This window comes from Giraffa tippelskirchi, chromosome 10, assembly GCF_054371585.1.
Source record: "Giraffa tippelskirchi isolate mGirTip1 chromosome 10, T2T-mGirTip1v1.2.pri, whole genome shotgun sequence".
NCBI lineage: Eukaryota > Metazoa > Chordata > Mammalia > Artiodactyla > Giraffidae > Giraffa > Giraffa tippelskirchi.
The window spans coordinates 129,423,441-129,436,299 of record NC_137284.1 but is presented as its reverse complement, the minus strand read 5'-3'; the positions used below and the strand labels follow the sequence as shown (position 1 = coordinate 129,436,299).

Below are 12,859 nucleotides of genomic sequence, written 5' to 3'. Positions count from 1 at the left end.
CCATGCCCCAAACAAACAAAATTAGGGGCAAGTGTTGCAAAAAGGAGCCCAAGGCAGGAAGGAAGAGGTAAGAGCTAAGGCCCTTGGCCAGGTACCATCCAGTTGCACTATTGTGAAATTGGTTGACTCTGTGAAGGAATGATCCTCCCGTCAGTGGCTAGAAAAAGAGGTGGGAAGGAGATGATCCTGACCTGGGGCATGGGAAGAAGCCTGACACTGGGTGGCGGTTCCTCGTGGCCACTGTCTTTATAATGGAGTTGTGCGGTGAGAACACACGGAGTGGGTAGTAGGTACTGTGTCTCCAGTCTTATTAAAGGCTAAGTGGATGTTAGCCAGTTGCCTAAAAACATCTGGGTGGCTTGGGTCCCTAAAGGACTTTTCAGGCAGAGGAAATGGTGCAGAATTAGAGCTAGAAGCAGGACAGCCCAATCGGTGCAGGGGGCATGGGGAGGGCTGGACAGGGCAGGTGCTGACTTATGTAAAGCCCTATATGTCCTGCTAATGTGTGTATTTTATCCTGAAGTCTGTGAGTAGTTGCCAGATGAAAAGACAAACAAGTTCACCAATTTGAGGCATTGTTAGGAAAGTAAAGCTGAGGACAGAGTAGTTATGGGATGCTGATTTATTAATGATGAAGCGCCATTTTCAGATAAACACACATAGAATAGCCTGAACGGTGAACGGTAGGAAGCTTTTCAAGTTCCGTGGTTATTTAGATGGAATATCCCCAAGAAGTTCCATTCTCAGGGCTCCTTTATATAAAGTCAAAGACACTTCCTCGTGCCTCTCTGCTGACTTCATTATCTCCTCCGTTAACTGCTGGCAGGGGTCGGGTTGACTGGGGCCTGGAGTGATAGCTGTTTTATCATCCAAGCCTTGCAGGACCAGTTTGGGCTTGGTGGGGGGTGGGGCGGGGGGGGGATCCCTTTTATCTTCAAGCTTTGCTTGATCTAATCAGGTCTTGAACTGTTCTACCGGTTTTGCTTCGGGTATACAAATGCCTTCTTTCCTTTCTCTCTCTGTCTCGATGTAGTTCAATGGTGAGTTTCCTGTTACCTATTCACTATTCAAACAACTTATTTTTCCTCCTGTGCTTTATTAGTAGAGACTTGCAAATTTTGCCTTTAGAAGGTACCGATATAGAAAGCTATGATAATATTTTGACCTGAGAAGGTACCTCACAAAGTAACAATTTTTAATTTATGCTTTAAAAAAATCATTAGGTTGGCTTTGTGTAGTCTGAGTGGAGGTGAGAATTGTGTCTTGATGGGGTGAGAACAGAATCAGGTAGGGAACTGTGCAGGTAATTCAAGTGAGTGATTATAAGCACTGGAATTCAGGGGTGCCATTGAGGAGGGCAAGGAGGAAATGAGTATGAAGGATATTTAAAGGGGGAGAATGAATAGAATGATGACTGGGGTGGGTGTGGGGAGTGTGTGACAGTGAAGCTGCAAGGACAAGGATGCTTGACGTTGACTTGGACTCTGGAGAGATGAAGAAGTCATTTGTTGAGGGGAGCAGTAGGATTTGATCAGCTCCATTTTGGAAATGCTGAGCTTAAGGTTCCTGTCAGGTCTTCCATGTGCAGAAATCCAGTAGGAAGTATGAAGTTCAGGAGACAGAACTCAGCCAGAGATCTGGGTTTTGTGTGCCCTATTTAGGAAAGTGCTAGCTCCAAATACAATGGCTTGGATGAGGTAGAACTCTTGTTTCCCTCTCATAGATCAATCAGCTGGTCCAGGCTGCCAGGCAGCCCTATTGTACAAGTTTGCCCAGGGGTCTTGGGTGCTTAGACAGTGTCACTTTTTTAAACATTTGTCTTCCACAATTGCTCCTATTTTCCTCAAGTTGCAGTAGTGGGGAGGAGGAGGAAGTAGGAAGGGGAACATCCAATGGATGAGGCTCTGTCCTCCGCACCTCTGCACACATTCCCTTGGCTTACAAGGCTATGCTTAGCAGCAAGGAAGGCTGGTAAGTGTGGTCTCTGGATAAGAGGCTATGTTCCTGTAGAAAATGCTATGCTAGGAAGAGTGGAGAACAGACTAGGGCAAGTGGGATGTCTTAACAGTTTCCACGTGTTATCAATATGTAGGAAGCAATAAATGCATGCTGCTGCTGCTGCTGCTAAGTCGCTTCAGTCGTGTCTGACTCTGTGCGACCCCATAGATGGCAGCCCACCAGGCTCCGCCGTCCCTGGGATTCTCCAGGCAAGAATACTGGAGTGGGTTGCCATTTCCTTCTCCAGCGCATGAAAGGGTAAAGTGAAAGTGAAGTCGCTCAGTCGTGTCTGACTCTTAGCGACCCCATGGACTGTAGCCTACTAGGCTCCTCCGTCCATGGGATTTTCCAGGCAAGAGTACTGCAGTGGGGTGCCATAAATGCATAGGAGGAGGTAAAACTACACAAACAGATGGTGTAATATATGCAGCAAAGGACAGAAGTTGGGGAATGGCAATACTTAAGGGCGGAGAAGACATCTGTTGTGGGTAGAGGAGAAATGGAAAGCAGTGTCCTGAAAGCCAAGGAAGGTGAGGATTCTAGGAATGAGTTTTCCTTAGTGAGGAAGCGTGGTTCAGAGGTTAAGGCTAGGCTCCAAACTAGACTCTTTGGGTTAAATCTTCCCTCTACTTCTTGCTAGCTGTGTGACCTTGGGCAAGTTTTAAACCTCTTTGTGCTTCATTTTTATTACCTTTAAAATGAAGATAACCAGAATACCCATCTCATGTGAGTGAATTAGCATGTTTACTACCCTTCAAATAGTGCCTGTAATATATACTACAGTAATATATACTACAGTAATATATACTACAGTATGTATTTGTAATATATATATATATATATAATACAATATATACATAGTAATATGCTGTATACTACAGTATATTTGTAATATATATACTACAGTAATAGTTGAGAGTTAAAGTAAATTAGGGATTGAAAAGTACACATAGGATTTTTCAAATAGAGTCATATAGAACTCTCTATGAGCAAGCATTTTATATACATTATATAAATGTATATATAAGCCCTATAACATTTATTTGAAGGTGCTGTATCATTATCTCCATTTTACAGATAAGAAAGGTGAGGCACAAAGAGGTTCAGTGACCTAGTCCAGTTTCATAGAGCTAGTCAGTGATTGAACTCAGATCTATTTGATTCCAAAGCCCATACTTGTATTAGTCACTAAAATTTCAAGATGTGGAGTACATGGTGAGAAGCAAGCTGAGTGTTTGTAGATTTTTTTCACTTCTAAACCTCAATTTCCTTATCCATTAAATGAGATAATAGTAGTATCTGCCTCATTATAATTTAAAAAGAATAAATTGAGCTACTTAATAAGAAACCCTTAGCAAATCACTTTGCACGAAATAAACACAAATCTTCAATGCATGGTGATAGCTAATGACAATAATAACAGCAATTTATTAACATTTATTAGGGTAAATAGAAAAAATAGTGACCTATGATTAGATTTTTAACTAACCAAATTGCCCTAAATTTTGCTAGTAATGGCAGGAAAATATGCATTTTCTAGTTCTATTTGTATTGGCTGAAGGTAGATTTTAGGTCAAGATTTTGGGGACTTTATGTGGTTTCTCATTTTGTTTTCACATCTTTCCAATTCTTAAGGACAAACATTTAGATGGACGAAAGGGCCCAGCGAGAGATGGCGTCTAATGAGCGGTTTGTATTTATACATTTTCTGGTCAGACACTGAATATCTGCCCCTGCACCTCACCTTTCTAGGGAGAATACCACCTTCTGGGTTTTCTGACACTTGTTGTTCAGTCACTAAGTCGTGTCTGACTCTTTGCAACCCCATGGACTATAGCAGGCTCCTCTGTCCTTCACTGTCTCCTGGAGTTTGCTCAGAATCATGTGCATTGAGTCAGTGATGCTATCTACCCATCTCATCCTCTGCAGTTCCCTTTTCTTTTGTCTTCAGCCTTTCCCAGCTTCAGGGTCTTTTTCCAGTGAGTTGACTCTTCACATCAGGTAGCCAAAGTACTGGAACTTCGGCTTCAGCATCAGTCCTTCCAATAAATATTCAGGGTTGATTTCCTTTAGGATTGACTGGTTTGGTCTCCTTGCTGTCCAAGGGACTCTCAAGAGTCTTATTCAGTACCACAATTCAAAAACATCCATTCTTTGGCACTCAGCCATTTTTATGATTCAACTCTCATGTCTGTACATGACTGTTGGAAAAACCATAGTTTGACTATGCTGATCTTTGTCACAAAGTGATGTCTCTGCTTTTTAACATGCTGTCTAGCTTTGTCATAGCTTTCCTTCCAAGGAGCAAGCATTTTTTAATTTCATGGCTGCAGTCACCATCTGTGGTGATTTTGGAGCCCAAGAAAATAAAATCTGTCACGGCTTCTACTTTCCCCCCCTTCTATTAGCCATAAAGTGATGGGACTGGATGCCATAATCTGAATTTTTATAATGTTGAGCTTCAAGACAGCTTTTTCACTCTCCTCTTTCACCCTCGTATTTTTGGTAAAAATGACAGATGTTTGATAAATGTAGTCTTTTAAACTTAGGATTCTGCATCTTTAATGGGGCTCTTGTGAAGATGAAATGAGATACAAGGGTCTGTGGGTTTTTTTGAGATACATGAAGACTTTTTCTACTGTATTTCCTGTGTATGGGTTTGAGTGACTTTACTCTTAAGAGAACAGAAAATCCTGTACTGAATTTTATTACTTGCTATTTAATTTTTTAAGGACGGGTTTATTTTCCTGCAGAGCTTATGATTATCAGTGGAGAACTTTTGCTCCAAACTCTTTAAAGCTCACGAACTCATGAACTGCTATCACTCAGTTTTTCAATTTTAAAATAAATAGGACTGAATGTTATTTATTTGTACCTGATAGTTAACACTGTCATCTCAAACTTGGGAGTTATGTTTATTATGAAAAATCAGTTATGAAGATATCAATACTGGCATGTATTGGCACCTAGATTTTGTTTATACTTTATCTTCATAAGCACATTAGAAGTCTGCCTAATTTTTTGATGTGGCCTGTGAATATTGAGTACTGAAAACCCACAGGAGTTCTTCTAATTTTAGAAACTCATTTTGGAACTTGATCAGAGAATAATTTCAAGTGTACAATTTCCTCAAGTGAAGTAAGGCATCTTGACATGCCTTCAGATAGATTCCAGGAAATAGAGGGATTAGTGACCTCTCTCTTAACACTAAAAAGGTGGTGTTGTTATTTACAGTTGACCAGAATTTTAACATTGCAGCAAGCAAAGTAGATTAGCCAACTTGTCTTATTCCATACCTTTGAATTATCTGAGGTTATTAATGCAGTGCTAACATGGCTTTATTTAGGAAGAAAACATATTCAAGGTAAATCAAATCAGTATTTTATTTTGAGAAAAGCAAATAAATGCAATTTAGTTCTTTCCTATTGTGAGTAAAAGAGTCTTTGTGAAATGGAATGCAGTTTTGAACTCTTAACATTTCTGCTTCCTTTTTTGTCTCACTCAACAGCAAACACTCAACAGTGTTTGTTTGTGCAACTAGATATCTGTGAATAGTACAATAGATTATACAGAGACACATTTATATTTTTTCTTCTCTAGACTTAGTGTCTTGCTTTTCAACAAAAAAAATCCAAGTTTACACTGAAAAATGTAAACCTTATTCATGATTATTTGACTGGCTCAAAATAAGCTCACAACTTGTATTCAGACTGAACTACTTTGAAGAGGGTGTTTCAGAATAGGCCATAAACCCTGGAGCTGTTTCTATGAAGAATTCGGAGAGTGGCTGAGGCAGACAATCATATTGTACACAGAAATCTGAAGAAATACTCTCTTTTCAAGAAGAAGAATATTCATTTGGAAAGTTAATCCTTAACTTTTAAGTAATTGTGTGAGCAATTCTCTGAAATTCAGCATGATGCCTAATAGGCTGCAAGTTTTTACAATGCCTCCTGAATTACCAAAGAAATATTAAATTATGTGCAGTGTAGAGAGATTTCTGCTTTATTTATATGTTTACACCTTGTATCTTTTTTATTAAATGATTTAATGCAACATACAACAAAAAGGCACAATGGATGAATAATAAAAATAAGATTTATTTATTGGATAAAGCTAAATAAGTCCTAGAGAAGTAATGTAGAACATGATTAATATAATTAACATTGCTGTGTGTTATATATAAAAGTTGTTAAGAGAATAAATCCTAAGAGTTCTCATTACAAGGGAAAAATGTTTCTTCTTTTTCTTTTCTTTTGTATCTATATGAGATGATGGATATTCAATAAACTTATTGTGATAATCATTTCATGATATATGTAAGTCATATTATTATGTTGTATGCCCTAAACTTACACAGTGCTGTGTGAATTATAACTCAATAAAACTGGAAGGGAAAAATACATAAATAGCAATGGAAAGCCAAGATTAAAGAAAGAATAATTGGACATGCTTGATGTGAAGGCAAATGGGATTACTGTGGTTAAGTTTGATATTTGTCCTTGAGCTTTCTGAAAGCCCAGGTGAAATGATACATAATCATCTGGATCATTTTAATGTTTGGAGGGCATGGATTCTAGTTTTTCAAAGGGAGCAAAATTCTAAAGTGTTTGTTCAAGTGCAGTTTTAGATCTACTACTCTAAAATACCTAGGAAAATACCTTCAATATTATTTTTCAAAAATGTTATAGAGTAATTTCTTATGGTGTTCTTCAATATCATTAAAATCCACTTCAGTGGAAAATAATATGTAAGGGCACAGGTTAATGTATTGTAGCATGGTAGAATTTGGTAGTCTGGTGTGGTGTTTAGATATAAGCTGAAGTACCTAGAGATGGCAGTTGATTTTATTTATTTTAAATAGTCTGTAGATAACATCTCTTTTTGAGGGATTTTTGATAGAGAAGGACAAAATATAATTTAATGAATTCTGATGACAAACAGTACTAAACTAAATACTTACGTTCTGTCTAGTTTGGGAGTTATCTTTGTAAACTAAATGAGGAAGTAATAGGGCTGATTTATTTATTTATAAAATTGAGGAGTCTAACTAGGACCTTTGCTTTGAATAAACCACCTTTACCCTCCTTGACATGGAGATAATCTTCAGGTCCAGTGATCTCTAAGGAGGCCAGGCCCTGACTATGAGCCATAATGATACAATCCTATGTCCACTCTTCTGGGGGAACCGAAAAGCTTTTTTCAGTGGGATTCAAACCCATTCATGACAGCCTGGATTGTCTTAATATTTTATTGCATTTTCTTGTGTGGCCACTGAGGTTTCCTTAGATTCCCAGAACCAATAAGTCTCCCAGACTTTGCTGAGGAAGCATAGAGCCTCAACATTAGCCAGAGGTGAGATCTTAGGGCCTTCTTAGTTCTTTCTCGAGCATGTGCACAGTCCTGGGCTTGAGCATAGCCTTACTCACATGTGTAACTTTCTAGATCCCCGCAAATACATCAGAGCTTTGCCAAAACCACAAAGGACTTCACATTCTCCCGTGTTTTCCTTTCGGCTTTTGACTAGCCCATTGTATGCAACTATTCTCCACTGCCTCAGGCAGCCTCAGTTTTGAGCAGTTACCTCTGAATGCTTTTGACAAATACATCCCAGAGGCAAAAGACTGTTGCCCAGGTTGAGCTGCAAGTCAAGTCAAATAAGACAGCCTTGCAAGTGAGCGCTTTCAGGGAACCACCAGATAGGACAAATAATGACATTTCTCTGACAATGGATCTTTGAAGGAGCTCCAACCCTTTTCTGTTGCCTTTGGTGGCTGCCAGACCACTGATTTTTACCATAATTGTGGGCTGTTTATTTTCAAGGCTCCTGCAGAGCTGGGGAAGGGGTATGGGAGTAAAGCAAATTAAAATGCCACAAAGCTTGCTGTTCTTACTGAGATTCAGGTGCTTCTCTTGAATAAATGCTCCTCAGATTGCTGCAAGCATTTGGTTAATTTCCAGAGTTCTAAAAAAAGTTGATTCTGACAGTTTTCTCTAGTGCTTTCATTGCTTATATGGGGGAGAGGCTATTCGGAGGTCTTTTTTCTGCCAGTTTTGTGGATGTTACTATTGAAGTGCTTTTTAGCCATATTTTTACAAATTAAAAAGTTGAACTTTTTGACTTCTAAGTTCCCCTCCCACTCTAGAACATTCACTGTTATCTAATATATCACATTCCCAAATATCCTAGATGATATAATTTACTGTATCTTTGTTTTGGTATATGCGGTTGTTTAAAATAAAATTGAAACAGACTTTACTGGATGCTGGAATATGAAGCACAGTCAATTTCTGCTTTGTTTTAATCAAAAATTAAAAAATATTACCTTTTCTGCATAGTTATTCAGCTTAGAGTGAGTTAGTCTAAAGGGATAGGAGATCTTTACATGCCAATGGGAAGAATTATATGGGTAAAATTTAAGCACCAGAGACTGCTGAAAAGATAAAAATCAAACAATATTGACTTATTTCACAGGGTTGTATCATTAGCATATGTATTTCTTGAGTAGTTTACCTTTAATTGTGGAATTTATTTTAGTTGTTCTTTATTCATTAAAGATCCATTTTTGTACTAAGTACTGAAAACATAGTTGAGGAATCAACTAAACCATGCAAAGCCATTTTATATCAATTTCTTTGCAGATGGATATGATGATCTGTGCTGCATTACTTAACAATGATGTTAAAGGATATGTTCACGTAAATTAACTTTCCAAATGTCTGAAGCTAAACCTTTTGAAGTATTTCTGGTGTGCCTCTTTCCAAACTATGTTAAAGATTTCTTTGCTTCGTGAGGAGAGTCATGATCTAAAGTCTCAGTGGCAAACAACATTTTGGATAGTTACTTCACTGTCTTAAGAAACAGTGACCTCCACCTTTGCTGTTACAGGTGGGCAAGGATTATTTCATCAGTACTCAGTGGGAACACAATGCTATGCTTTTGGTGTTTTATTCTCTAAAAAAGTGTTGTACTCATACTTGTCCATTAATATCTGCTTTTCATAGATTCTGCATCTCTTTTAATTTGTGCTTTCTAATCTTCTGTGGGCTGATATACCAGATAAATCTGATACCTACTGAGCTCTCCAGTATTCTTGCCTGGAAAATCCCATGGACAGAGGAGCCTGGCAGGCTGCAGTCCATGGGGTCGTGACGAGTCAGACACGACTGAGCCACTTCACTTTCACTGTTCACTTTCATGCATTGGAGAAGGAAATGGCAACCCACTCCTTTGTTCTTGCCTGGAGAATCCCAGGAACGGGGAGCCTAGTGGGCTGCCGTCTATGGGGTCGCACGGAGTCAGACACGACTGAGCGACTTAGCAGCAGCAGCAACTGAGCTCTTACTGTATATGAGATCACATTCTAGATGTTTAATTGGGCTTGTTCATTTAATTTTCCCAAGATCACAAACAGGCTGGCCCTATTAGCATTCATGTTTTCATACGAGAAAACTGAGTCACAGAGAGATTAAGTAACGTGACCAAAGTCACAAAGCTTATAAATAGCAGAGCAGGGATTTGAATTCAGAATTCTGGCTCTGCAGTTCATGATCCATATAGTGTCATATAAGGATGTTTGTTAGAATTACATGTAAGCATAAGTGCGAATGGGTTCTGATGAATTACCTCAGTGGAACTCTTTGAAAAACACTTGAACGTCGGTGATTGTCTTTGTGTCATCTATTTTGGTTTCCCACTGTGTTGTGTGTGTGTGTGTATTAAATAGGCAAGATGACTAGAGAAGTTATTTTATTAAAGCAGTGTTAAGTATCAATAGTATTACTTAAAAATATTTTAACTTCACTTTTGGTGAAATTGATGAAACTTTGCTAATATTTTGCTGTTAATTTGCATTACATGGTATACCAGAAAAGGTAGTTATTGAAATGTGTCTGTGACTAGGTTTACATGATTTTTATTTCTTAAGAGTAATGACTTACTAGGGTAGAGTTACTTATAAGTGTCTTTGGAAATTTAAGAGTTACGTATTATGCATTCCTCTCCTCCGCTATAATGCACAAATTAACAATAGGCTGATTCAGTAGCCTTGGTTTCCTTGATTTAGTTGAGTTATTTATAGAATCTGGGGAAGGCAACAAGAAGGCAGTTATTTTAATAATTAAAATTTATTTTCAAAGAATGCACACCTCTATCTCCCATCCTGCTGCTCACAGGGGTACCCTATTGAGAGTCACTATCTTAAAAGTTTGTAATTCAAGTTGTTTGGTTCCACTAACTGATGGGTGATTATTTTTTTCACTATTTTGATCCTCTGTAACACAGTCAGAGGAATATTGACCATATTATTTCTTTTACAGGGTTGTGGGAAGAAAATGTATTCCTTTTTGAGAGGAACCAAACAACTGCAGGTGCTGAGGTTTCTGGGGATCTCCATTGGAGTGACACAGATCCTGGCCATGATTCTCACCATTACTCTGCTCTGGGCTCTCTACTATGACAGACGGGAGCCTGGGACAGACCAAATGATGGCTCTGAAGAATGACACCACTCAGCACCTGCCTTGTCACTCAGTGGAACTGTTGAAACCAAGCCTGTCGAGGATCTTTGAACACACATCCATGGCGAACAGCTTTAACACACATTTTGAGATGGAAGAATTATAGAGACTGTCAAAGAAGGAAACCACAAATTTATTTTACTGGACTTGTGAATTTTTTGAACATACACTTAACTGTTTCAGAAATGTGTAGAAATGAAAATGTTGCCATAAAAGGATACCCAAGCACATAATGTTCCACTCTTTAAAAGGAAGTGGGAAAAGTTCCATATGAGATAAAGCACCACCTGGACAATAGTTGATGCCTTTTGTAATGCTGAGGACAGATCTAATACCCACTTTATAGCCTGTGTAAGATTTTTACTGAACGCAGTTATGCTTTGAGGCTTATGCTTTGGCAGAGTTTGACCAGCATTTCTGCATCCATGTAAATGTGCCGAAACATGCTAGGTGGAGTTGGAGCTCCAGTAAAATTTGATTTACTTCCGTAAGCTTACTAGTATATAAAGTTCCAAATAACTGCTAACATAGGAATTTAGACAGTACTAATGACTTTTATTACTTCGTGATATATTCTTTTGAGGAGAAATAGATTATACATAAGTACACTCTGAAGATTGGTGACTACCTAAATGTGATTTTTGCTGGTTACTAAAAATATTCTTACTACTTACAAGAGCAAACTATAACATTGTCTCAAACTGATCAGGGATATATGTGTATATGAGTCTGCGTTAAGTCTGTATAATTCAGTAGACTTCAGTTCTTATAACATTAAGAATAACAATTGTGAAAAGGATAAATCCATACTGTATAGCACCATTATTTTAACCTTTTCTGTTAATAGAGCTTTAAAATTCTGTCTTGGGTTTATATTACATACATAACTGTTAAATACTTAACCACTAATTTTGAAAAATTACTCATGTGATACAAAGGAATCATTATAATTCAGAATGCAGTCTAGTTTCTAGGAAGTATTAGCAAAAAAAAAGTTTACACATAATTTTAGTTCATTCAGCAAAGACCTGGATGTTATCCTTCTGCCAAACTGAGACTCATTTTGACACTAAACTTTATAAAGGAACTTATCTTTGCTCTCTCCAAACCAGAAGCAGCAGTCTGCAAGTCTCAATCTAATTCTACAGCGAATAGTTTTCCTTTTCTCTAGCAAAAAGCCAAGAGAATCTTAAAGTAAGTGACAATTTAGCTAGAGATTTTTTTTTGCCTTATTTCACGGATTAAGATACTGTGGTGAATTATGCAGATTATTAAATTTTTTACAAGAGTAAACTATATTTATTTGAAATGGGAAAAGTGCATTTTACTGTATTTTGTGTATTATGTTAATTTCTCAGAAAATAGAAAGGAAATTAAAATGTGTCAATAAATATTTTCTAGCGAGTAAAAATTTGCCTGTGTCTAATTTTTATACTTTATAATCACTTTCACCATTCAAAATATTAGCAAGGGGGAAAATCTGAGACAATATGGTTGAATAAAGTAATAATAACTATCTCCAAAACCCAAAGTTACCCTGTAAGAATATGTATGTTTACTGAAAAATGACAAAAAGCTGCCCATTTACTTTACAAGTTTTCTTTTTGAGCTAAATGATAAATAATGTAGTTGTCTGATATAGTGCAAAATATGCCCATTTATGTCAATTTATCTTCTCAATGTTTTTGTATCTCAGTTTCTTAATTTTCTAAAGAAAATTAGCCTAAGGAATACAATATTTGAAATCAACTGCTAAGTATCATCTTTACCATAATTTAAATACAAATTGAGTAGATAACTTGCTCAATCAGAACCATAAGCATCCCCAAGGACTTCCCTGGTGGTACAGTGGTTAAGACTCCACACTTCTACTGCAGGAGGCATGGGTTTGAACCATGGGTCAGGGAACTAAGATGACACGTACTTCACGTGTGCTAAATCGCTTCAGTTGTGTCTGACTCTGCGACCTCATGGACTGTAGCCCACCAGGCTCCTCTGTCCATGGCATTCTTCAAACAAAAACACTGGAGTGGGTTGCCATGTCCTCCTCCAGGGGAATCTTCCCAACACGAGGATTGAACTTTCATCTCTTATGTCTTTTAGCTGGCAGATTCTTTACCACTAGCACCACCTGGGAAGCCCACATACTGCATAGTGTGGTCAAAAACAAAAACAAAAACAAATATCTCTTTTTCTAATTTCTTCAACACCTCGACTTCCCATAATTTCACCTAAAATGCCAAGTAATTAAGACAGCTGTATTATTTGAATTATTTGGATAGTAGTCTAATTTTGTTGCTTCTCTTTTGACATATTTTACAGTCACAGAAAGAACAAGCATA

The 12,859-nt window shown here is 37.7% G+C and overlaps 1 protein-coding gene across 1 annotated transcript in view; it reads left to right on the top strand.

Annotated features, from left to right (window-relative positions):
• The window catches only part of TSPAN12 (tetraspanin 12), a 67,419-nt gene extending 55,491 nt beyond the window's left edge, over nucleotides 1–11,928 (top strand). The window contains exon 8 of the mRNA XM_081535342.1: nucleotides 10,318–11,928. Coding sequence (XP_081391468.1) covers nucleotides 10,318–10,623 — 306 coding nt within the window. The 3' untranslated portion in view covers nucleotides 10,624–11,928. The remainder of the gene's footprint in view (nucleotides 1–10,317) is intronic.
• The last annotated feature ends 931 nt before the right edge of the window (nucleotides 11,929–12,859 follow it).